The 24,665-nt window shown below is 39.0% G+C and overlaps 5 protein-coding genes and 1 long non-coding RNA gene across 10 annotated transcripts; 5 read left to right on the plus strand and 1 right to left on the minus strand.

Moving 5' to 3' along the window:
• Positions 1-2,642: 2,642 nt before the first annotated feature.
• On the plus strand, positions 2,643-6,083 carry LOC124308070 (aldo-keto reductase family 1 member B1-like). The gene is made up of 5 exons (XM_046770411.1): positions 2,643-2,803; positions 4,346-4,828; positions 4,928-5,134; positions 5,252-5,400; positions 5,898-6,083. The coding sequence occupies exons 1-5, from the start codon at positions 2,726-2,728 to the stop codon at positions 5,938-5,940; spliced, it is 960 nt and encodes a 319-aa protein (XP_046626367.1). The 5' UTR covers positions 2,643-2,725; the 3' UTR covers positions 5,941-6,083.
• Positions 6,084-6,223: 140 nt separating this feature from the next.
• LOC124308073 (aldo-keto reductase family 1 member B1-like) lies at positions 6,224-10,739 on the plus strand. The gene is made up of 5 exons (XM_046770418.1): positions 6,224-7,070; positions 8,476-8,761; positions 8,878-9,266; positions 9,483-9,631; positions 9,986-10,739. Exons 1-5 carry the CDS (start codon positions 6,999-7,001, stop codon positions 10,020-10,022), a joined length of 933 nt encoding a protein of 310 aa, XP_046626374.1. The 5' UTR covers positions 6,224-6,998; the 3' UTR covers positions 10,023-10,739.
• On the minus strand, positions 7,112-8,461 carry LOC124308074 (uncharacterized). Its single transcript, XR_006908906.1, has 2 exons — positions 8,007-8,461; positions 7,112-7,246 (listed from the first exon to the last, which is right to left on the minus strand). It is a non-coding gene; the product is annotated as an uncharacterized LOC124308074 (long non-coding RNA).
• A 1,120-nt stretch (positions 10,740-11,859) lies between the features above and the next one.
• Positions 11,860-14,335, plus strand: LOC124308071 (aldo-keto reductase family 1 member B1-like). The gene is made up of 5 exons (XM_046770412.1): positions 11,860-12,028; positions 12,805-13,287; positions 13,416-13,622; positions 13,818-13,966; positions 14,202-14,335. Exons 1-5 carry the CDS (start codon positions 11,957-11,959, stop codon positions 14,242-14,244), a joined length of 954 nt encoding a protein of 317 aa, XP_046626368.1. The 5' UTR covers positions 11,860-11,956; the 3' UTR covers positions 14,245-14,335.
• Positions 14,336-15,394: 1,059 nt separating this feature from the next.
• Positions 15,395-17,923, plus strand: LOC124308068 (aldo-keto reductase family 1 member B1-like). Of its 2 annotated transcripts, XM_046770410.1 has the most exons (6): positions 15,706-15,847; positions 15,959-16,152; positions 16,407-16,692; positions 16,781-17,181; positions 17,395-17,543; positions 17,610-17,923. In XM_046770410.1, exons 2-6 carry the CDS (start codon positions 16,081-16,083, stop codon positions 17,644-17,646), a joined length of 945 nt encoding a protein of 314 aa, XP_046626366.1. In that variant the 5' UTR covers positions 15,706-15,847; positions 15,959-16,080; the 3' UTR covers positions 17,647-17,923. The 2 variants fall into 2 exon arrangements, with proteins under 2 accessions (XP_046626365.1, XP_046626366.1); XM_046770409.1 differs by lacking the exon at positions 15,959-16,152 and having other exon boundaries at positions 15,395-15,847.
• A 380-nt stretch (positions 17,924-18,303) lies between these two features.
• Positions 18,304-22,246, plus strand: LOC124308072 (aldo-keto reductase family 1 member B1-like). 4 transcript variants are annotated; one of them, XM_046770414.1, is made up of 6 exons: positions 18,304-18,739; positions 19,677-19,758; positions 20,331-20,616; positions 20,770-21,170; positions 21,408-21,556; positions 21,997-22,246. In XM_046770414.1, the coding sequence occupies exons 2-6, from the start codon at positions 19,687-19,689 to the stop codon at positions 22,031-22,033; spliced, it is 945 nt and encodes a 314-aa protein (XP_046626370.1). In that variant the 5' UTR covers positions 18,304-18,739; positions 19,677-19,686; the 3' UTR covers positions 22,034-22,246. The 4 variants fall into 4 exon arrangements, with proteins under 4 accessions (XP_046626370.1, XP_046626372.1, XP_046626369.1 ...); XM_046770416.1 differs by having other exon boundaries at positions 18,304-18,530; XM_046770417.1 differs by lacking the exon at positions 18,304-18,739 and adding an exon at positions 20,169-20,257 and having other exon boundaries at positions 20,347-20,616.
• The last annotated feature ends 2,419 nt before the right edge of the window (positions 22,247-24,665 follow it).

Raw genomic sequence — 24,665 nt, forward strand, 5'->3', positions numbered from 1 at the left:
TTTCATTCCACTGATTCGCGCGAGTAACGTTCACTCGGTGGAACTAACTTAGGCCTCGAATATATTTTTTCGGTGAACCCCTTTGAGTTGTCACGCATTGAAATCGACGATCAATCACAAATGACGTAACGCCGCGTTAAAACGGGACGGATCGAAACCGGTGGTACCACGTCCTATCACGTAAAGAAATAAGGATATTAAAGTCCGTAGACTTCCAAGTTTCAATCATTTTAGGCAGACTTTTGGCGACACCAATGCCAATCCACGTGGATAAGGTAAGATGGTTTAATTCAGACGTGAAAGCTGGCACTCTTGGTCGATTGGATGAAGTGATGAACGAATGAAACAGAACGATCGAAACTTTGCCACATCACTCTACATTCATGAAAATGGAGAAGATAGATCCTCCTCAAGGTGAATTAAACGAGCCTCACGAAGATCGCGTGCACCAATCATTGCCGGTGTAACGACATGTTGCATAAACAATAAACGAATGCGTGGTAAGACGAAGCACATGGTGTTCATCAGTACCTTTGAACATTGTACCTTAAAACTTATCAAGCAAACAGTAGCATCTGGAAGTCGTTTGCGATACGTCGGGTGTCTCGTAATGGGTCATGTATCTTAACGTACATATGTTCATAGGATACATAGCAAACAGATTTGTCTATATTTAATCATTTTTCTAGACCAGCAAGTATTTTTTCCATTCGATTACAGCATGACTCGGCGATGAAATGTTATCGAGGATCGTGAAGCCAGCGATTCCAGTCCCGGAACAAGACCTCGTTAATTTCCTCGCGTGTCAGTTAATATCGATTTTACTCTATGGACAGAAAAATATTCGAGATACATACATCAACGCCATACATAATGACTGAAGTATAATTTCGTATTAGATATATTTTATTTTATTGATCGAGTATTGTTGTTTGCTGCTAACTGGGTCGTCGAGAATGTAAAGCTTGTATGATTCTTGAGTACCTGGAAACTGAAGTAACAACTTATAATATTATAACGGTTAATTTGAAACAAATTCCAAGCTTCATGATTCGCTTCTAAAGAAGTGATCATGCAATCATTTTCGATGCTATTTATCCACGATCGATTAGATTCAACTATCGAAAATCAATAAGGAGGAAAGCAGCTTTCGGAGATCTATTATGCAGAGGATACTCGAATTTACAGTGTTCAAACTCCTTATCGCGTAAAACAAATCCTCACACTTGGACTTTGAATGTCTGACCATGTCAGTATTTATTCACTCACTCAAATCCGTGAGCGCTATTTACTCGTCCGAAATAGGTTTGCGTCGCCATGAATTTATAGGAGCTTATATACAAAGCCCTTGCACATCGAAATGTCGGGGCGAAAAAAAAATAAATAAATAAATACTCAAGTACATTGTATTTCGACACAGAACCTGCTCGTTCTTCTATTTCGGTCGTCAAACAACAATTGTGTACATACTTCTCGGTACGCTGCTCGCAATACTTTGCTGTAACATTTCGTTTTCTTTTTTGCCTTTCCGCGATTCAAGGCATTACGAATGCACGGTAGAAAATTGCGTCGTATTTGGAATACATGAAAACGAAATTCTCACGATATACGTATTATTTATTGCGTTGTGTTGAGAGCAGTTGTGTTAATTGCCAAAAACGTATTTTTTTCGGAAACTCTTCCTAATGCGTTAAAAAAGTTACAATATCGTAACACGTAAAGAATAGTTGTGAATTTCAGTTTGCCAAATGCACCTCCAATTCATTGTAATCCTTATCTCTTACCGCTATTGAAATTACACGGACAATTAGTGAGTAATAATTTATTTTGTGACCGATCGATAGCTGAGGAAAAACAGACTCGAGTTTAAATCATTGAGAATATACTTGTAGCTTTCTTTCGCGTTCTACGTGATAAATAGATCATGTCAAAGCACGGAGAAAAGAAAACAGAGACACAGAGACTTTGAGTGTAATAAAAACTACACTAGTTATGTCAATTAAATGAATCGTCAAATTAGAAATACTCGTTATAACAGATTGAATAACTGCTTACAGAATATTGCTTTTTTAAATCTAAATCCACACCCGCTATTCGGTAACAAAAAAAAATTTGATAATTCGTGAGACAAGTGATAAACCTCTTGACCTACCGGCCATCGGTTTGAAAAATTATTTTGAACATGCTCTATACAAATCGCTGTATACGTTGCGTAATCTCGGTTACATCATACGGCAAACAGCATCACATGTAATTCTGTACAACATACGATATTTCCGATAGCAAATTCGATCGTGACGCCGTATGAATTATTTCCTATTCCGTAGACGATTGAATTAAAATTTATGGTTTTATTCGATGGGAATGTAAGATTACACTGAACATACCCATAAAAATGATTTAATGTGTTTTTTTTTTCAAACTTCAGCCGCTTTCGTCGCGGAATCGAAACCCCGGAGCGAAATTACCTCGCCGGCAAGGGAATAACCGTTGGGCGGATTTGAAGACCGTTCGAAATACAGGGGATGTTGTGATATCTGGTTGTGTGGGAGACTGCGAGGGCGTGTAGAGTGTGGGTACGAGAGAGACAACTACTCCGATTCGCCGGATGGTGGGGAGCTGGATAAAAGGCTGGGAAGGCCTGGGTCAGCCACAGTCGAGTATCGTGCTCCGAGTGACACGGGTTCAACGGCTGAAAATTATCGTAACGAATTAGCGATCCATCATGTCGCCTACCGTAGTGCCGAAAGTGAAGTTCAACAACGGAAAGGAAATCCCGGTCTTCGGTCTGGGGACGTGGAAGGTGAACGATTCTATATAAGCATAAAACGGCAATTAGTCGGCGCTATTCTCGAAACGTGGCCTACGAGGAGAGGAAGCCGGTTAGCAGCATTCTCGTATCCGCCGGAAGATCAATAGCACGATTCGAAGCCACGAGGTTCAAGCGTAAACGCGTACGACGTGCACGCAGCGGTTATATAACCGTTTCGAACATCTCCTTTCATTTGTTTTTATTTTAGGAACGCGCGTTCGATAATTTCGAACATTCGAGCAACGCGGGATATTCGACTTTCGCTCTTCGCGCGGCGCTGCGTCGACCTTGAAATAATTCGTTGGGTTTTGCATTACGATGCTCTGCCTTGGACACGCGAAAAATCGATCGCTCCCATCCTGCGTTCAAACAAAGAACGTTAACCGCCGTTTCGGACGTTGCGTAATTGCCGAAATCTTGGCGGGAATATATCGCGGCTTTCTGAAACAAGCGTGCATTTTATCATTGCTTTATGCTGTGGCACTTGCGACGTTTTGTTCGGCTGCGGTCACGTTGCGTTCGTTTACTTCGTGTCGAGTGTAATTAGACGGTTAGCGTCAAGAGAACAAGCCGTTACCATTAACAACCGGCTAATTTCTTATGAGATAGTGCGCGATTCGCGCGACAATGAGTAATTTTCCACATATACAGTAAAAACGATATCGCGCGATGAGCGGCCGCGCAATGAACCTGATTTCTACTCGCAATTAAAGTTGTATCGCCCCGCGTTAATTTGACCTACTACAATTTCCTTGATACCCTTAGTTGTCAATTTTATCGGAAAAAAATTGATAATCATGAAAATTGCTACGTATAATTGTCTGTTAACCAACATTTAGGACTCCTTATTTACGACCAATTCTTATCAAGAAATTTCTTTTTTATCATTGACTTTGAACCTAGTTCTTTGTTCCTAGTTCTTCAGAAGTTTCTTACGTGCCTATAATATTCCCGAATCACTGCCGCCGCTTGTAGAAGTTTTAAGAATTTTTCAGGAATCGATTCAAGCTTATGTACAGGTGTAGAAATTGATAATATGAAGTAGGTTAAGCAAATTATTCAGACGTGAATGAGCCTTCAATTAAATAGTGCCATTTCAGTCCATGCGATTCAGCTGGAAACTTGACTACATGAATTTACAAACAATTAGAGAATCGTTACATAGACTGTAGAGGTATATCGACTTATCGAATTGTACAACACATCGTTCCGTTTGACAAAGCCAAAAAAGCTCAAGTATTCAAACACAATACACATTCTGCTCTGTGCTAACTGTGAGATAAATAGCGCGGGAATTTCACCTTGCATAGTAGAGATACTGAAATCTTTTGTTTGGTGCAATAATTGCTAAAATATTGCAATAAGTTCAAACAGTACCCGATACGATAATCAATTTTTTTAGTAATGAGACCAAAATGATATGCAAACATTTTATGAAATATCAAAAATTGGAACGTATTCTTCTTATCTCATTAAACAATGGTTTAATTAATTAAACTTTCAATAACGTTGAATTTCTTTCATCAATTCCAGTCAAAGCCCGGCGAAGTTACTCAGGCGGTGAAGGACGCGATCGACATCGGCTACCGGCACATCGATTGCGCCCACGTATACGGAAACGAGAAGGAAGTCGGTGCGGCGCTGAAGGCGAAATTCGCCGAAGGAGTGGTGAAACGGGAGGACCTCTTCATAACCAGCAAACTTTGGAACACGTTCCACAGACCGGACCTCGTCGAGCCAGCCCTGAAAACCACCCTCAGTGACCTTGGCCTTGAGTACATTGACCTCTACTTGATCCACTGGCCGTTTGGCTACAAAGAAGACCCGACGACCCTCTTTCCCTCAAATCCCGATGGCACCGTGGCGTACAGCGACGTCGACTACCTCGACACCTGGAAGGCGATGGAAGCCGTGAACAAGAAGGGACTCGCCAAGAGCATCGGAGTGAGCAACTTCAACTCTGAACAACTCGAGAGAGTCGTGAAGAACGCTGAAATCCTACCGGTGACGAATCAGGTGAGCATTTCCTTCGCCATGGCTATATTATTGTCTGTACTCAGTGTCCGTACTTAAGTAAGTGACGGTATCTCTTCAACGAATTAATGCCGATTTCAGGTCGAATGCCATCCGTACCTGCCTCAGTTGAAACTGTCCGAATTCTGCAAAAGCAAGAACATCATATTGACGGGTTACAGTCCTCTCGGCTCTCCGGACAGACCTTGGGCCAAACCCGGCGACCCTCAACTTCTCGAAGACGCCAAGCTTAAAGAGCTTGCCGTTAAGTACAAGAAGACTCCCGCCCAAGTCGTCATCCGCTACCAGGTACCGACTGCACTTCCGGCAAATATATCGGTTGAAGAAAGTCGACCTACGGATCGATAAATTTTTGCGAAGGAACAAATTGGACCGACGTGTAATTTTTTTTTGTTTGAATTGCAGATCGATCGTGGACACGTAGTCATTCCGAAGTCCGTGACTAAATCTCGCATCGCCGAAAACTTTAACGTTTTCGACTTCAAACTGGCACCTGAAGACATCGAGTACATCAACAGTTTCGACTGCAACGGCAGAATTTGTCCCTTAGACAAGTGAGTACTCGTGTTAGTGATACACAACGATAAAATTACCCAAGATTCAAAACCTTAGACATTAAAAAGTGTTATGAAATCTCGGTCGTGATTATCTTCGAATTAATTACCTCATATTACGACTTTGATACTTGAATTTTGAGTCTGCCACGCGACTAATATCTTTATATATATGTAACATAAGTTGAATCCGCACAGTCAAAGATCGCGTCACATTTGAAAAAGTTATCGTTCGAGAGTTTTCCCATTCACGAATCGAAAGTATATAACCCATCGTAATTAATGACCAGCCACACAAATTGCTCAATAAGTTCGATGAGAATTTGGAAAACACTGTCGAATTAAAGACGCGTACCTTTAGCGTAAATAGATTGCGTGATTCAGTTTGAAACCCATATTTATGATCGAATTAACCCAATGAAAAATGTTCATCAATTCCCTAAAATCGTGATCTAGGGAAATTCAATTAATTAATCCTTGTAACTTTTTTGTTACAGCGTGAAGACCCACAAATACTGGCCATTCCAGATTCCGTACTAATTAAGGACAGGAAGAATTAACCCTTACGCATAGTTAGTCTTTACGTCATATCTATTTCGAATATATTTTTGTTTCTTTGTATTACCGGGTGTAAATTCAAAGAGTACATCCACCGTTTATTAAATAAAATTACCATAAATTCTTACTGACATAAATTTTTTTCCGTCAACGAATAAAAACAATTATTTTCTCTTCGTGCACGTTGCGAATGGGACGTAGATTTGATATGTTCATAAACCTCAGTCGTACAATATTTAAATAAAATAAAAGCAATATCGCATTAATAATATATGCTGCAAATGATAAATACTTACAAAACATTTTACAGAAAAATTGAGTCGATATATTCCCAATCACACATGTGGTTTATTTTCAATTGATGATTTCAAATCGCTTTATGGTTATCATTTCGTGGTTGTATTTGTACCGTGATTGACTAATATCAACGAATAAATTTATCTAAGACGCAACCTAATCAACTTTATGAAATCTTTATTCACTGCGCATCAATTACATACGTAATACGCTCAGTGCCCAAATCTGTGTAGTAATGTACAAAAAAAAAATTTTCTATTTACACTAAAAATATGATAGTTTGAACGATTGAAGAAAACGGGCCATTTATTTGATCCCAAAAAATAGAAGAAAAAGTCAACTAAGAATTAAAAAGTGGCAAAATTCGAATATTTACCGTCGAATTTCCGGTATTATTACTTTCTAGTTTCGTCTAAAGTCGGATGTTCTCATTTTTCAACGACTATCAACGAATATCTCGCCGATGCGGCACGTGTACAGAACGCGCCACAGAGTTTTAAATGAACATATTTTATGATTTCGGTTCATTTGTGATGAAAGAACGCGGTCCGCGCCTGCGCGATAAAAGAACGGTCGTACATTCCACGCATATAACATTGCGTCGTTTCAATTCAGTTGCATTCTCCGGCACACCGAGGTAGAGAAGAAGTTCGGACGCACTTGGTACTTAGTTTCCACAAGTGCGTACGTCGTTATCCACACGCGAGAAACTCATCGCAAGTTGAAATCTTCACTATATTTCAATGGCGAAAGCACCGACAGTGAAATTTTACAACGGATCAGAGATTCCAGTCATCGGACTGGGAACTTGGCGGGTAAATTTGCACATAAATTTGTTCGAATTTTACTAATTATGCTAAACTCAGATCTGTACTTACTAATATTCGTATAACTGGAGTCGTTTCCAGTGGCCGACCTCCAACAGCCTGTTGTAGTTTGAAATTGAATTGTAATCACTAATTCAACATCGATCTCTTCTTTAAAATTTGGTCTGGAAATCAAGAACTTAATAAACTTATTTTATTATGATTTACCTCTGGACACGGCTAACACACAGTATGATATTCTCCCACTGATGCAGCGGGAATCAATAATATTCCATATTTATTGAAAACAACCAACAGTAGTAATTCCGTTTTTTTTTCCCAATACAAATGATCGATTCTGTAGTCCAACACTCATTCAGACGTCCACGTGGACAAACATAAGCTTTTTTTATCAGACGGTTCATCGCACTTCTATTAGCTACGTTGAGTCGATAAATTGAGGTATGACTGTCTGTAATTTGCGGAACAGTCGAAAGCGTGGCTTCAAATTTATCATATTTTATCACATATATTGATAAGCATTGCTGGCAATTTCCAACGATAGCGAAACTCCTTCTCCGAAGTCACTATACATTATTATTTATTGTAGAAAGTTGGAACAGTGCCAAATATTAAATCACCATTTTTAAATCTAATTATATAATTCCCTCGAAAATGAATTTTGAAATTGCTGAGCCTGGATTCTATATCATTTCCTCATCCTTTACAATAGGACTGAAATAAGAATTACTGCGATACATGTTTAATGGACTCAAGGTGTTTATAGGAGGAAAAAGGCTGAGCTGAATTTACCACCGTATAATAAACTGTTATCAGAAAATTGTCGCAGTGACGGTAATTATGGCGGGCATACAAGACATCCGATTGTAAAGTTTACAACGCACAATTAAAACATTTACGACAATTGTTAGACGATATACATACCTGAAAACACTACAATTTTGATGTTTGGTATTGTTTGCACTTTGCAGCCTCGCAAATCAAACTCGAACGCTGATGCAATAAAAACGTCAGATCTTCGCCACGACACCACCTCGAATTACATGATAAAACAATAAATAAACTGCTTGCTTCAGTGAATTGAATACATAACGAAATTTCTTCGAGTAAGCTTCAAGATAATAATAATACTAATCGAGGTCACTTGTATAAATTCCGAAAATTTTATCAAACTTTCATATAAAACTGTATGTGACATTTACTTATATAATGTGCAATTGAAGCTTTGTTGTAAGCTTAGAAAGATGAAAGTTTATTTGAAGAGCATTCGGCGCGTTATGAGACCTGAATCAAGCGGACTACCCGAAAATCGATATTACGTTTAAAATTTTTATCAAGTGTATTAATATATCTAATTACGCGTTGATGACTAAATACGTCATTCTATCAACAGTCAGAACCAAACAAAGCATACGAAGCAGTGAAGGATGCGATCGATATCGGATACCGATTCATCGACAACGCCTATCTCTACGATAACGAAGTGGAAGTTGGCAAGGCGGTGAGATCTAAAATTGCAGAAGGAGTTATAAAAAGAGAGGACATCTTCCTGAGCAACAAGCTATGGAATACTTTTCACCGACCAGAAGCCGTTGAACCAATGCTGAGGAAGACTTTGGCTAACTTGGGCGTTGAATATGTCGACATGTACTTGATGCATTGGCCGATAGCTTACAAAGGTTATTCAGAGTTCAAAATTACGTGACTTTGACTAATTCGATCTGTCTCATAAGACATTTCAATAGTTGAAAGGATAAATCTGGTCGGTATATAAGAAGCTATAAATTCTTTCCAGAGGGAAGCGGAAACTATCCTCTTGACGCCGAAGGTAAAATGCAATTTGCCGACTACGATTTCGTCGACACTTGGAAAGCCATGGAGAAGGTTTACGAAATGGGGTTAACGAAAAACATCGGCGTTAGTAACTTCAACGAAGAGCAGTTGGAGAGGATTCTAAAGGAGGGAAATATCAAGCCCGTTACCAACCAGGTCGAATGCCAGCCCTATTTATGCCAATTCAAGCTATCCGAATATTGCAAGTCCAAGGGCATCGCTATAACGGCTTATCGCCCATTGGGAGGGCCGGGAAAACCTGGCCAACCGAAACCCAGCGAAGATCCAAAAATCAAGATTATTGCCGAGAAGTACAAAAAGACTCCTGCTCAAATTATGCTGCGTTATCAGGTAATGTACTCGCACTGTTTTAGTTATCAAGGATCGTAAATTTAGGGCTGTTAAATAAAATCTGTACATGTAACGTACACTAAAAAACTCGTCGAATCACTGCGCTCAAAGATAAGATTATTTTTACTACAATCGAGTAATGGTGCCGTCTTCGTGACAGAAATACTGTGCCATTGCTTCAAAATCCTAAATTGAAGACTTGTAAATTTTTCACAGATTGAACGGGGACACATAATAATCCCCAAATCAGTGACTAAGTCTCGAATTGAAGAAAACTTCAATATATTTAACTTTGAACTTGCCAAAGAAGATGTTGAGCTCATCAACAGCCTTGACTGCAACGTCAGATTAAGTCCGCTGCTTGAGTAAGCTATATTTTTGTTAAATTTCGCTCATTTCTCTCCTGTGAATTTTTTTTTTTTTTTTTTCTAAATCAGTATTCCTCGTACGAATTGATACGTAGTATCATAAAATCCTGAAACTGACCACGTCTTCAGACTTCTCGATCATAATTCATTTCTTGAATTTCATTACAATGGTCATTGATATTCTTCATCAATGCTTGTATTCAAAGAATGTTATGGTAATTCTTTCGGATAGGCTTACAGGATTTCATAATACAACGTACCAGCGTACAGGGAAGAGTAACTCCATAAATATTTTTTTTCGCTCCGTCCTACCGCACATGCTTCATTATCCAACACTGATTACATTTTCAGGTGTATCGACAGCCCGTACTATCCATTCGAGAAGTAGAATTTCGACGAAATCCTGCCCGAAAGCTGCAACGATTGATGCAGAACAACCTCTCAATAGTGCCGCGACAAAAGTTCTATTTAGTATAATACAGGTTTAGTGCAATAAAGGTACTATTGAGAGGGTTGAGAACTAATTTTTGAGAACGAGCTTTTGTAGTCAGAGTGAGGGAACCAAAATTTTGAGAAATGTATTCCACTCACAGCCTGTGAGCGGTTCTATTGAGAGGTTGTACTGTATCAAGTTCATGTACGCCGAGAACTAGAGCCGGCGCAGCATATAGAAATTATCTCAATTAAATTGATACGTTGACACTTATAAATATCTTCATAGAGATCTTGTGACTTCTCACTGCATTGAAAACAACCAGAAAACGACCAGCTAAACGATCAGTTCGAAACCAAACTTCGAAATCGGTGTCTTGAAATATCTTTTTATACAGATTTTGTAATATGAAATTGAATTCTGTTATTACTTTGTATGATACATAAGCATATCACTTATTATATACAAGTAAGGCAATTAAACTAATCGTGAGATAAGCTAAAATTCCTATTCAATCAGATCGACACAGATTGTGTTTCAATAAGCATGAGCGTACATACGTTAATTTAAAAAATTGTCTCTATTCGATATTATGAACTAACAATAAGACCGTCTGATTTCAAAATTCCTATAACAATTTTTCCCTATATTATACAAGATTTCGAGATACAACTTTTTTCAAAACAAGCGATTGAAATGTACATGAAAATGAAACGTCTAAAATGCGTGATTTGATCAATTGTATTGGAACCGATTGTTCTGAACAACACTTTCATAATTTTTTTCATACCCGGTTCATTTCTTTGAATGATACGCGTCTTACACCTATGTAGATCGATAAATTGACTCGGCCCAAATACGTGATTGTGTTAACAGAAACTTGTGACAATGTTATACTCTAAACGAGATAATTTGACATTTTCGTTCGCCGGAAACACCTTGGATTCATGGAAAAACGTTGTCAATAATCCTAATCGCGAAAGGCCATCAAATCAAAATTATATACATAATAAAAAAGTAGATTGTCATATAATTGTTTTTACGAACGATCGATAATCCAGGAGAAACGGAATAGTTATGTAGGGTGGATTCTCCTTGACACTTTGTATTCGCGTTCTAATCGATAAATAGCACGGACAAGCATAAAGCAGCGGTAAGAATTTTAAGAAAAATTGACTCATATTCAACTGGATAATTGGTTTCGATAAATCAACAAATTCGAGGTACTAATCGAGTAATGATTTTCTCAGACCTGAACGCTCACACTTTTGAAATGAAAACAAAAAACTAATTACAAACAGCGACATTCCTGGCAAGGCACGAATCTCTGTATTACGCAATTTTCATCGTATCTCGGAACAAATAGTACCTTATCATTCTGTACATATTTAGGATACTTATCAATGTCGATTGCTGCAGGCACGATTAATTAATTGATTAACGCACAACTGGGGGCATGAAAAATTACACTATTCAAACTTACTTTCGGTACTGTGAAATTGGTGTGATTATACATCATTCAGCTGAATAATCTGTACTACATCCTTTGAATTTCTTGTAATGTAGGAATGAAAATGGCATATTTTTGCTTTTGCGCCAGAGACAAGTCATCATGCTACGATAAATTAAGGTTCCGATACAAAAATTACAATTGCCATAACGCTACTTCGGTGAGTAATCACCGAATTTGGAGGTACGCAGGGTATTGCGTTCTGTTACGAAGCACAGATACCGCACAAACAGCTACAGCAGGCAGTTTCGCTCGATGGCGGGGAAACGGATAAAAGGCCTTGCAACACCGGGATCAGCCGCAGTTGAGTACTGTACTCTGATTGAGAGTGATACGGGCTAGTCGATTAAGAATTTTGCAACGTATTAGACAAGTCAACATGTCCAGAGTGCCGAAATTGAAGTTGAACAATGGGAGGGAAATTCCCGTCTTTGGCTTGGGAACGTGGAAGGTGAATAATAATAATGAATCATTTTGAACGTGGGTGTTTCGATGGAACAATTAAATATTGGCAATTTTGTATGTTTGGTCAATCCGCAAAATTGAGAAAGTTGAGAATCTGGGAAATTCGAACAGGATTTAATTCTGTACTTAGACTGAAGAAAGTCATTTCATAAAATTTATAAACGTGACTTGGTCCGTACTCTACGGTGGAAAAATATTTGACAATAATTTAAAACTTCATCTCGAGAAGTCTTTAAAACAATTTCCGAAACATTGGAATAAAATAGTTTTTGGCAGGATTTAATTTCTTTAAATTGTTTAGATCGTTCGAACAAAGTTTAACGTTTCCAAAATCGAAGTTGAAGTGAAAAGAATTTTTGTGAAATTTAAGTGACCTTGATATAATACCCATGACGTGTGTGAAAGTAGGATATGGATATGAATAATCAATATTTGGTGTTTGGCTAACAAATATGCTGTTTTCTTCCGTGCGAAATAACGGTTTGATCGACATTTCCATTAAACAAGTCCCTGATATCGTTTATAGGCTTATACACAGGTGCGAATTTACACCGTGTAGCTTTGAAGATTTGTAGCGTCACATGAATTGAGCGATTTGGATTTTGTTTTTTTTTTAAATCGAAGTTAGAAGTGTAAGAAATCTCGTAGAATGTAGCACAGCTTCGAAAAATATCGTTTTATCGGTAAAAAATACCTTAGAAAACTGAACCCGCTAACGTAAAAATCACTTTTAATAATTTGGGCCTTGTTGAAAAATTTCAGTCAAAACCCGGGCAAGTTGCTCAGGCGGTGAAGGACGCGATCGACATCGGCTACCGACACATCGATTGTGCTCACGTTTACGGAAACGAGAAGGAAGTCGGTGCGGCACTGGCGGCAAAATTTGCCGAAGGAGTGGTAAAACGGGAGGACCTCTTCATAACCAGCAAACTTTGGAACACGTTCCACAAGCCAGTACTCGTCGAGCCAGCCCTGAAAACAACCCTCAATGACCTTGGCCTTGAATACCTTGACCTCTACTTGATGCATTGGCCTTTTGCCTACAAAGAAGACCCGACAAATCTCTTCCCGTCTAATGCCGATGGCTCCGTGAAGTACAGCGAAGTCGACTACCTTGATACCTGGAAGGCGATGGAGAACGTTAACAAGAAAGGACTCACCAAGAGCATCGGAGTGAGCAACTTCAACTCTGAACAACTCGAGAGAGTCGTGAAGAACGCCGAAATCCTACCGGTGACGAATCAGGTCAGCATTTCCTTCACGGGATGTGTTACACAATCAATGTCCGACTCCAAGTAACCGGCAGAAATGTGCGATAACCGTTGACTCTGACGTAAATCCGTATCTTTTCATCAAATCATTACCGATTTCAGGTCGAATGCCACCCGTATCTGCCCCAGTTAAAATTATCAGAATTATGCAAGAGCAAGAACATCGTAGTGACGGGTTACAGTCCTCTTGGTTCTCCGGACAGACCCTGGGCCAAACCGGATGATCCCCAGCTGTTGGAAGATCCCAAGATTAAAGAGATCGGCCGAAAGTACAATAAGACATCCGCCCAAGTTCTCATCCGCTACCAGGTGAATTCGTTTTTTTTTTTTATAATTGTTTGATTAATTTTCATTTCTGATCAACAGCTGTTTTGATGATTTATGATAAGCTTGACGGTAACTATGTCACTGGCAAAAAGTATAGATTAGATTCTCACCGTGTTTCAATGTCAAATTTTTTGTTACCGTCGTTATAGAAAGAATGAACGAACAAACTTTTTACAGATCGATCGCGGCCACGTAGTCATTCCAAAGTCCGTTACAAAGTCTCGAATCGAAGAGAACTTTCAGGTGTTTGATTTCGAGTTGACACCTGAGGACATCGAGTCCATTACGAGCTTGGACTGCAACGGCAGATGTGTTCCGATGAAAAGGTTAGCATTTATATACCAGTACCCAAATATGTGAAGAAACTATTAATAATTTATAAACAACTGTCGGCTATATTGTAGAATCTCAACGATTTCTATCGCGTTTGAATCATCGGATATTACTTACCGTAATTTATAAATTGAAATTTAATCACTACCAAGCGACTTAATTGATTGTTTATCGTCTCTACGATCGTTGGTTATTAAAGTTTATGGATTCGAAAATTTTCTGTTACAGTGCGCAAACTCACAAATACTGGCCATTCGGAATTCCGTACTAAATCTATGCGTCAATTCTATTTATATTGTTTGTACCATCGAGTGTGATTTAGAAGACTGCACCCACTGTTTATTAAAAGAACCTACCGTAAACCCTTTTTGGCTTTAATTGACATTGGTCTGTTAAAAACAATTCTCTTCTCCTCTACCTTCGGTGTAAATGAGACAAGAATTAAGACTCTGATTGGATGCAGTAATACGACCTGCGATTGAAATAAAAACCAAAGTTGCAGCGTTAAATGATTTACGAGGTACGACTGCGGTAGTTGATGCGACCTTATTTGGTTTGGATCATTCTATACCGTCGACATATTCATTGGAAACTGTTATCCTGATGATAATCCTGACAGTACAGTCTGCGCGTATAGTCTATAAACGATAATCGGCTAGACTGTAGTTCATGCCTACGATGAACAAGTGTCATTACATATTAAAGATATACAGGCTTTTGTGTATTCTGAGTTAGTCCGTTCTAGATATTTCATTGTTTATTTCGCGTATCGCTATTCATTGAGGACTTGGAAGGAGAAAAACAGTTTCTACAAGACATTTTGATCAGACAGTAAATCCATAAATAATGAAGAACATTTCATATTAATATAAATAATTGTTTTACACCATTTTGTGCAACAATCATATCCTGGTATATAGACTCATCACCTATTATCTCTGTTACGTTCCAGTGTCAAAACTTTCGAAAAATCACACCTGTACAACCGATAAGGTATCTCAACTAGGAACTGCACTTTTATCTCTATTTTATTATCACAAATGTTTAAAAGACCTTAGATTACAAAATCAGCAAGGTGGTTGAAAAATACTTAAAAATTTACGAATAAAAGCATACTCCGAGGACAGGGCTATTCAAAAGAACGTAGAAAAAGTAGTTTCACCGATTGCGGAAAAATACCAAATCTATGTTGAAACGTATGGAGAATTTTTCAATAGTACGAAGTCCGTCATGAAAAACACCAAAATTCACGACTTTCACAGATTGCACCACGTCGTGCTTGTAAGTATCATAGAAAGTTCCGGGTCCGGCGCGTAAAACTAATCAGCTGATGATCTAGAAAAGTTTTCAATCATCTTCTCAGCCTGTTCTACTGCAGAACAAACCCGGATGTGTGAAACATTTAAACGCATAATGGAAAGAAATATTTTATGTCAGCACACTTGACCTTTGAGTCAACGACATAAATTGGAATAGCTTTGATATCAGTGCTCGTAAATTTGGAACTAGGGAACAGACACGTGAACACTACTTAACTTACAGTTCAACGCATCCTAAAGATAATTCCAAGAAAAAAAAAATTACACTAAGTGAATTGCGGTTTGAAGAAAGCGCTTCTTCATCCCACTAAGCTGCTCGAGGCGTGAGGTGTAGATTACGTAACTATGATAGTTCAATGCCCGAACCACGACGTTCCATTCCGTCACTTTTACGTGGATGAGACGCGCAGACTCAGAAACATCGAGCGCGGAGCAGAAGCACGTGGACAATGCAGCTGGACATGTGAAATGATTTATGACGTCTCACCAATCAAGCCGAAAGGCGAATCGAGTACAGGAGGCACATCCAGAAACCTTCCGATAGCCTTTCACGCTGTAGGTTGAAATTGATGACTCGATATTACGCAAAATGGAAATGGCTGTACGGCCAGCGAGCAAAATCAGTAGTATCAGCCGTACTTAAGCTACTCGTCTCTGGTTCCTCAGGCAAAGAGGAAGTGGAGAGGCACTGCCGAGTTACCACGCGATAATCAGTAGTAGCTTGATTATTCAGCCGTGGTTCGTTACCAAAAGTTCAACTCACGCGGTTCGTTTTACCCAAGCTCAGAATGGTCAAAGTGCCGACAGTGAAGTTCTACAATGGAACGGAAATCCCGGCGATTGGACTCGGCACTTGGAGGGTGATCTTATAAATTTTTCTCAAGTCTACCAACAACCCCGCTTCACCTTACTTGCTAAACAATTTTCCTTCATTCGAAGCCATGGCTCAAATGGAACATTATCGCTTATCGAATACTCCGTTGTTTTCTGGATAAAAATTACATCATGACACTTGGGTCACGAAAAACGGAATATTTTCATGTGACAATCCGTGATTTGGCAAATTTTGTTTTCATTCATTTTAATGGTAATATTCACTTTGTTTTGATAATAGTCGAAACCGAATGAAGTGACGCAAGCTGTTAAGGATGCGATTGATATTGGCTACCGGCATATCGATGGTGCCCATTTGTACGCGAATGAAAAAGAAATTGGCAAGGCTGTGCGAGCTAAGATTCAACAAGGCGTTATCAAACGAGAAGATATCTTCATCACCGGTAAACTCTGGAACACTTTCCATAGGCCAGGTGTTGTTGAACCTTCGTTGAGACGAACACTCGACGATTTGGGCGTTGAGTATATTGACCTTTACTTGATACACTGGCCAATGTCTTACAAAGGTTATTTAAAATTGTTACCGTAATATCTAATTCTTGATCGTACTGATCTACTACCAAGTTCGGTTGAATTAACGCGTGAATTTTTTAGAGGGCAGCAATTTCCAGCCGAAGGACGCCAATGGCAAACTTGTATACACTGACTACGATTACGTCGATACATGGAAAGCCATGGAGGAGGTTTACGAAAAGGGATTGGTGAAAAATATTGGCGTAAGCAATTTCAACGAGGAGCAGCTGGAACGAGTGTTGAAAGCCGGAAAAATTAAGCCGGTTACCAATCAAATCGAATGCCAGCCTTACTTGGGCCAATTCAAGCTTTCAGAATACTGTAAATCCAAGGGCATCGTTGTAACAGCGTTCCGTCCATTAGGACGCCCGGATAGTACAGTGATAAAAAAAGGGGAGCCGACACTTCTGGAAGATAACAGGATCATAAGGCTTTCCAAGAAGTATAACAAAACTCCCGCACAAGTTTTGCTCCGTTATCAAGTAATTTATTTTCCCGATTACGAATATTTTATTAACGTAATAAAAATCATCGCACGATATTATGCGCAATAGTTTGTTTAGTAATACAGATATAGTTATTACCAGTATAAAATCTGGGGGTGGTCGTAAACCCTTACGTGACTTAGCTACTGATTCTAATGCAGTCTTACGTATTACGAAAGTTCTGTTCCGATGAATTCATGGTTTTTTCAGATCGATCGTGGACATGTTGTCATCCCTAAATCAGTGTCCAAATCTCGGCTGAAAGAAAATTTCGATATTTTTGATTTCGAACTTTCCAAGGAAGACGTTGAACTCATCAATTCCTGTGACTGCAATAAAAGATTTTGCCCAATGTCTGAGTAAGTCTAGGATCGAGAACTCGTATTATTCGTCTCCGGTTTGAAAATCACTAATTTATTTTTCAGTGCCATCGACAGTCCCTATTTTCCCTTCAGGGATTAATTTCAACTACCGGGCTGAATGATTCAACACTTTCCAACAACGACACAAGTCGGTTGCAACTCAAGACAGCAGTGAATATATTTTTTACGATGTCTGTATTGTTGATTATATTGCGTGGTTTCTAATGAAATTCCTCTGCGTTTGTACAGGATTTTTATCTGAGCTCGCGCTAGCAAATATTCAACATCAATTTGATATCAAATCGTTCGAACATGGTACGGTATGTTCGCACATCGCATAAGAAAACGAATTGAAATAAAAATTTCTTTTCAGAGTGCGCAGCGTGGCCTTACACTTATCAACCTGTTATCTCCGCTATCGTTTTCCGTGAATAACTATCGCAATATAATAGTTATCGTACCTGCTAATACAACAACTTTCCTTCTGCCGGATCTACTCTATATTAACAATAGTTTTTTCTCTGTCTAATCTCAAATTTTCATCGGTTCCAAGGTTAGTTATTAGGAATCGTTTATGTGATTGTTATCCATTTGCTTCAACATTATTTGTACATACAATAATCCAGCGCTTGTTTATCTCCCGAGAACCAGAAATGCTTTGAGGTGCGCAATCGTATCGATTCAATACGTCTCCGACCATTGCGTTAACGACAAGACAGAAAATACTTCGAGGTACCAGAAAAGTGCAAACCGAATAAACCTGAGAAAGCCCAAATAGGTGATGGCACCTTAGGACCATAGAGCTTCCAGGTAACGTGGGTCTTGACAGCGCAACAAATTTGATAAGCTACTGCAAATAACTAAGGACTATAAAGATAGCGCAACCCGGTATGCAGAGGTTCATGTTTTGGAAAAGTCGAAGAAATCCAGTGACTCTTCTCGTCTACGCAGCGGCGAAGCGAGTGGGGTTATTTTTTGGTGGCGGTAAAATTTGACAATAAATAATAATAATATCTTGTAATCTCAAATAAAAATTTCAACCATTTCTTTTCATGTTTTTATCGCACCGATTAAAATGAACACAGAACTATTTATTATTTAATCTGTGTCGGAACCGGGGAAGTTACTTTCTTTAAGGGATAACACCACTGTAAAAACCTAAAAAATAGACCATTTTTTTGATGAAAGAAAAGGTAATAAGATAATAATATTTAAGGAAGTTAATAGAGATATATTTAAGAATAATACAAAAACTTACATATTAATGGCTAGAGAAATGCGTAGGGGATTTTTGATAAGTTAATTTAACCATTATTTATTAACAAATTTACGCTTCTTTTATTTAGTCAAAAATTGGATATTTTCATTCAAATACTCGCCAAGTGCACAACAATCAATATTTTCAAAATTCTCTACGCATTTCTGTCGATGTTAATACATATGTAGATTAAGTGATTTTATCCAGTTTCAAATTTGCACTAGTTAAATTACGTGTCGCAGGATTCAACATGTTTCGCAGGAATGGGTCTGGTGTCGCCATTTTTGAACACTTGTTGATAATAATTTCTTATAGTATACTTAAATATAATCCTAATAATTGCGTTTGAAAATTACTACCGTATCACCTTTTCTTCCATGGAAAAAAAATGGTCAAAATAGCGCTTTTCTTTTGTTTTTACAATGGTGTTTAAGTGCATCTAGTTATCTCGCTCGCTCTAGCGATTGGCAACACCATCTGTACTAAACAGTAGCCATAATTCTCCATGTTTATTATATTATAAAACACATATATGACTACTTTATGTATACCCTGTTCTATGTGCAACAACAATTTTATTCTTGCTGAAAAGTTCTTTATGATTTTTGTAAATTTTGGCGCCTTTTGAATTTAAATATTTGGCCTACGCCCCGGGCGGTTGAAATCCATGCTACGCCATTGCGTCTACGTTTAGTTTTCGTACAAATAGAGCTCACACGCATATCTCTGAACCATTACCGATTAGGTATCCGGAGCTCTCAGATGAAATTTAGTCACACCTCCGATTAGTACATAAATATCAGTGTTACAGTTGTACGTAGCGCGAAAGGTTCAGTGTCAATCAATTCGAATCGGTGATTATATTTTCACAGATTTTTCGTGATGAATAAAGTACCAGTGAAAAAATTTTACAATCAAATGGAAATTCCCGTTCTTGGACTAGGAACTTGGAAAGTAAGTTTAGAATTTTTATACAATTATAACTATCGCATGTTATCGGTGAACGTTAAAGTACAATCAATCGATTTCCATAAATCCAATTTCTTGTTTCAAGAACCTAGGCTAGATTTGATTTTTGTGTTGTGAATATATGCAATTCGTACTAAATTTGTCAAACCCATTAAATTTTAACCAAACAGGTTAAACCATTCAACGGTTTTGTATAAGGTTTAATCTCACATTTCTACCTCATTATGGGTTTGAAATAGTACATTAGGATCCAAGTGCGCGAAATACGTAATTCTCGCACGCGTAACGTGTACTATTTTTTTTTTTTCTTCTACTCAGCGTGCGAAATCCCTAACTCGTAAGAAACTAGAGTAAAGAGAAACTTTATTAACATTTTACAAATTCACTATTCTCAGTGTATCACGTTGCGCATTAATGAGCGTGAATTGGGAATTTCGCACACTAACAACAGACATGATAAATCAAATTTTGCTACTGGCTACGAGTGAGTTAACAAAAAAACAATTAACATAGCAATAACCTATGATGACATAGTATACCTATTATTCTAACAACAGTCTAAACCCGGTGAAGTGACTCAAGCCGTTAAGGATGCAATCGATATCGGGTATCGCCACATCGATGGCGCTTTTATCTACCGCAACGAAGCGGAAGTCGGCGAAGCCGTGCAAGCTAAAATTAAAGAAGGAGTCATCAAACGACAGGACATATTCCTCACGAGCAAACTTTGGAACACTTTCCATAGGCCAGAGGCTGTTGAACCTGCAATAAGGACTACTTTGAAGAATTTGGGTGTTGATTATGTCGATCTGTACTTAATACATTGGCCAATACCTTACAAAGGTTTTAACTCGATCTTCAAATACCTATTTAAAAATAATTTTACCATCATGTGTGCCGAGAGTCTGTACTGAAATTATTTGATTCTGCTTTCAAAAGGCAATCTCCATTACTGACGTTTTGTTTCATGCAAGATAAATCGCACATTTTTTTCAGAGGGTAAGGAACTTCAACCTACCGGCGTCAATGGCGAAATACTGTTCAGCGATTACGACTACGTCGATACTTGGAAAGCCATGGAAAAGTTGTATGAAAAGGGATTAGCAAAGAACATTGGTGTCAGCAATTTTAACGAAGAACAATTGGAGCGCGTGTTAAAGGAGGGAAAGATCAAGCCTGTCACGAATCAAGTCGAATGTCATCCGTATTTGACCCAGATAAAATTGTCCGAGTATTGCAAATCAAAGGGCATTACCATAACCGCATATTGCCCGCTAGGATGCCCGGACAGACCGTGGGGAAAACCTGAGGATCCGAAGCTTTTAGATGATCTAAAGATTACAAGCATTGCTAAGAAGTACAAGAAGAGTCCCGCTCAAGTTGTGCTCCGTTATCAGGTGACATACTTGAAAGATTGGGATTATTTTATTAAAGGAATATTACATCGAGTAGGGTCATAAGTCATCATACTGTATAATACTGCCATATCAGAAAGAGTGAAAAACGTGAATTTCGAATCAATTAAATATCAAAGTCATCACGCGCTACTATGGAGATTTTCAATTTTACGCTATGAAAATGTTAATCTGACTTAAGGAAGTTTCTACGATTAATGAATTACTACTTTGCCACAGGTTCAACGTGGGCATATCGTCATCCCAAAGTCAGTGAACAAATCTCGCATCCAAGAGAATTTCAACATCTTTAATTTTGCACTTTCCGAAGAAGACATTGAGCTAATCAACTCGTTCGATTGCGGTGGAAGAATTTGTGCATTGCGAGAGTATGTAATTTTATTTTCTACGTCGACCAATGATAGCGTTAATCATATTTCCCGGATGTCTTTACGGATGTGAGGGGCTAATTTCCCTTTTTTATTCAATGCAACAGGTCATGTGAACACAATTTACGATGAATCGTCAAAAGCGCTGTTTTCGCGAATGTTGAGCAGACTTTAATCAATGACTATGTTTTCATAATATATAAAGAGCAAGACCCATAAATCATTCGCTGTTAAATTGATGTGTAATTTTTCATGAAACCAGTTAATTATCAATTTGAATGGTATTTTATTACCACATCATAAAACTCATTCAAAACACTTTTATTGCAACTAGTTACTCGAGTCATGTGATTATATTCATAAGTGTCCGGGATCGTCTCATCGTCGTTACTTATAATTTGATTTTCAGGATTGTAAATTTTACTAATCGAAATTTTTAGGTGTAACGAGAGCCCATACTACCCGTTCAAGAATTAATATTGGCGATCGAAGTAACCGGTGCTTGAGTTTTAACAATCGCGCCACGTGACAGCCGGCATACAACCAGTAACTCTAATCAGGATCATCTCTGAAGCAAATCCTATTTATTCAGACCTAAATACCCATAGTACGTCAACTAGTAGTAATCATGGTATATTGTGAAAAAAATCGACGTGTGCCACATTTTAACCATAGACTAAATAAAACGGTATCGTTACATTTTATTTATATTTTTTTCTGGAGAGCCAAACAATCGTGAGGACATTCCATTGAATGAAAATTACAATCATGGAGTAGAGTCATTGCTGTCGTTACAACCGCAATCGCAACAGTCGCAAAAGTCTTCGTCACTATCTTCTTCTAGCCAACAGCTGGTTTCTCCTCCACAAGGAGGTTTCGGTAATCCTTCCGGTTGATAACCCCTATCAGCGCTGCACTTTGGGGTTACACTGCAATTACAGGGAACACTGGATTCTCCGCGGGAGCACTTTCCCTTACATGAACACCGGCAACCACCTGGTTCCGACAACGGAAGACACTCCTTACACGGAGTAGGCGATTGGCAAGTGTGGCAGAGAGATCCAGTGTCACAAGGCGCCGGTGGACAAGTTGGTGGTGAACAAGGAGTCTGACCACAGTAAACGTACGGACAAGGAGGGTCCGGTCTACGACACGCTGGGGATTCAAGGCACTCTGGTGGCTTGCAAAGTGGTTTATTTTGACAACGGACTGCCACGGGCAGACGGATTGGAGGCTTGCAAGATGGTGGTGCACACGGCGGAGGTGGTGGACACCTAACCGGTTCGCATGATGGCGGTGGTGGACAGGACGGTGGCTTACAACATGACGGGAGTGGACATGGTGACGGTTTACGGGGTGCAGGAGAACATGGAGATGGCTTGCACGGCAAAAGACAAGGTGGAGGTGGACAAGGCGGAGGTCCGCTTGCTGGTAGCATACAACATGACCTTGGTTTTGAAGTGCTTGGTCTACATGGAGGCTTCTCGTAACATGGGACTGGAGCAGGAGTAGGACAGATGCACCGCTTTAGCTTTCCCTGTGTGAGAGATATTTCGTAGATGTAGTTACTCTTTAGGTTCAAGATCTTAGCGAATTTTTCTGTCGGCTTACTTCGGCGTCAGTTGTGAATGCTGCTGCGCCAGACGATGATTCCGATCCCTTTCTGGGAGAACTTGTGGAGTCGGAAACCTTTGAACAGCTAGGAACCATCCAATGTGGCAGCCAGGAACCACTCTGACTTGAACTTTGCTTGCAGTCTTTTTTGGCAATGGAGTTCTTTTTCGAGCCTTTTGATTCCCCGTCCATTCCAAGGCACATTTCCATTTCAATCTGAAATGATGAGTTGCCAATAAGATGTACCCGATAGCAATTGGAGTATTGAGTATGTACTTACTATAGCCTTTTCTTTTTGCATCAGCTTCTTTTTAAGTTGGTGCATGTTATGCTTGTGTGTCTGTAACGCACAGTTCATTTTTCTCTCCGTCGATTCGAGCTCCTGGATCCGTTTAACCATTTTTTTACCACCCGAGTCCTTCTGGAATTCTCTCGAAGTCAGTAGCTGTTCTATTTGCTGTCGGAACTTGACCTCCTTCTCCTCCAGTTCACGGATACAACACTTCAAATTCACCTCCTCGGATCCAAGCTTTCGAAGTTTCGAAAGACAAACGAGGTCCTCCGAGTGAATGGAATGAAGACTTGGCACAGTAGTTTTTTCTACTTCATGCTCCAGGTCTGTTATTCGTTTAGTCAGATCGTTGTTTGCCGATTCCAAAGAATCCAGTTCCATTCCGCTTTCTTCCAACTCTATTTCCGTGTCAATTATTTTACCCTGCAAGAAATATTAAAAAAAAAAATAACTTTTACCTGTTACCTAACAGAAAATATGCACGTGTCGGTTATAGATACAACAGACATTGCCCGAGAGGCTGCCATGAGAATATGACCCGTCAGAAACTAGAGCAACTAATAATTATAGCGCAACTGTGATGAGATGAAGTGGAAAAATGTTTGTTTGACACTGAAAATAGTACGACTTTACCAATGGAGTGCGGACGGTAAAAAAAAATGAGCTTATGCGTACATGCAGTTTCTCAGTTTCCGCATTTAGCTCAGACACGGTATTCTTTAAATTTTCCAGCAGCTTGTCTGTAGGATCAGGTGTTGGCGAGAATTTAGCCATAATTTCTTTAACCTTGCACAGTGGTGCATCAGCGCATTTTTGTCCCGATACCCACATGTTATAGGCCATCAGAGCAGGAATTGATCTCTCCATGGTGGTGATTTTATTTTTGAGAAACTGCTGACGTTGCACCATGCTGCCGCGACGTTCTTCAAACTTTGACACCGCATTTTCAAAATGTTTTGCCGGTGGTTCCCTGTTTACTCGCACGTCAGATTTACACCCCGCTGAAAAGTACGTTTCAAATATTACCATATTTCGAACAGTATAAATGTACGTACAATAGATCACAGGACCAAGCTTTCGCTGGAATTTCAGTCTACGTCGATATGGGTTACGAATGTTTTAATTTCATAGACGTCAAAAGTCAGGTTAGAGAATCTTTCATGATATGTTGAACAACCATTTCCTTATGTCAGTGTTACCCAA

The sequence above is a fragment of the Neodiprion virginianus genome, chromosome 6, assembly GCF_021901495.1.
Source record: "Neodiprion virginianus isolate iyNeoVirg1 chromosome 6, iyNeoVirg1.1, whole genome shotgun sequence".
NCBI lineage: Eukaryota > Metazoa > Arthropoda > Insecta > Hymenoptera > Diprionidae > Neodiprion > Neodiprion virginianus.

Coding starts and splice junctions, on each gene's coding strand:
- LOC124308070 (XM_046770411.1), top strand. CDS start 2,726: ATGTCGCCTACCGTAGTGCCGAAAGTGAAGTTCAACAACGGAAAGGAA. Junction 2,804..4,345: donor TCGGTCTGGGGACGTGGAAG/GTGAACGATTCT, acceptor CATCAATTCCAG/TCAAAGCCCGGCGAAGTTAC. Junction 5,135..5,251: donor AAGTCGTCATCCGCTACCAG/GTACCGACTGCA, acceptor TTTGAATTGCAG/ATCGATCGTGGACACGTAGT.
- LOC124308073 (XM_046770418.1), top strand. CDS start 6,999: ATGGCGAAAGCACCGACAGTGAAATTTTACAACGGATCAGAGATTCCA. Junction 9,267..9,482: donor AAATTATGCTGCGTTATCAG/GTAATGTACTCG, acceptor AATTTTTCACAG/ATTGAACGGGGACACATAAT. Junction 9,632..9,985: donor AGATTAAGTCCGCTGCTTGA/GTAAGCTATATT, acceptor TTACATTTTCAG/GTGTATCGACAGCCCGTACT.
- LOC124308071 (XM_046770412.1), top strand. CDS start 11,957: ATGTCCAGAGTGCCGAAATTGAAGTTGAACAATGGGAGGGAAATTCCC. Junction 13,288..13,415: donor TCCTACCGGTGACGAATCAG/GTCAGCATTTCC, acceptor TACCGATTTCAG/GTCGAATGCCACCCGTATCT. Junction 13,967..14,201: donor AGATGTGTTCCGATGAAAAG/GTTAGCATTTAT, acceptor TTTCTGTTACAG/TGCGCAAACTCACAAATACT.
- LOC124308068 (XM_046770409.1), top strand. CDS start 15,638: ATGATAGTTCAATGCCCGAACCACGACGTTCCATTCCGTCACTTTTAC. Junction 15,848..16,406: donor TTCCGATAGCCTTTCACGCT/GTAGGTTGAAAT, acceptor TTTTGATAATAG/TCGAAACCGAATGAAGTGAC. Junction 17,544..17,609: donor AGATTTTGCCCAATGTCTGA/GTAAGTCTAGGA, acceptor TTTATTTTTCAG/TGCCATCGACAGTCCCTATT.
- LOC124308072 (XM_046770414.1), top strand. CDS start 19,687: ATGAATAAAGTACCAGTGAAAAAATTTTACAATCAAATGGAAATTCCC. Junction 19,759..20,330: donor TTGGACTAGGAACTTGGAAA/GTAAGTTTAGAA, acceptor TTCTAACAACAG/TCTAAACCCGGTGAAGTGAC. Junction 21,171..21,407: donor AAGTTGTGCTCCGTTATCAG/GTGACATACTTG, acceptor ACTTTGCCACAG/GTTCAACGTGGGCATATCGT.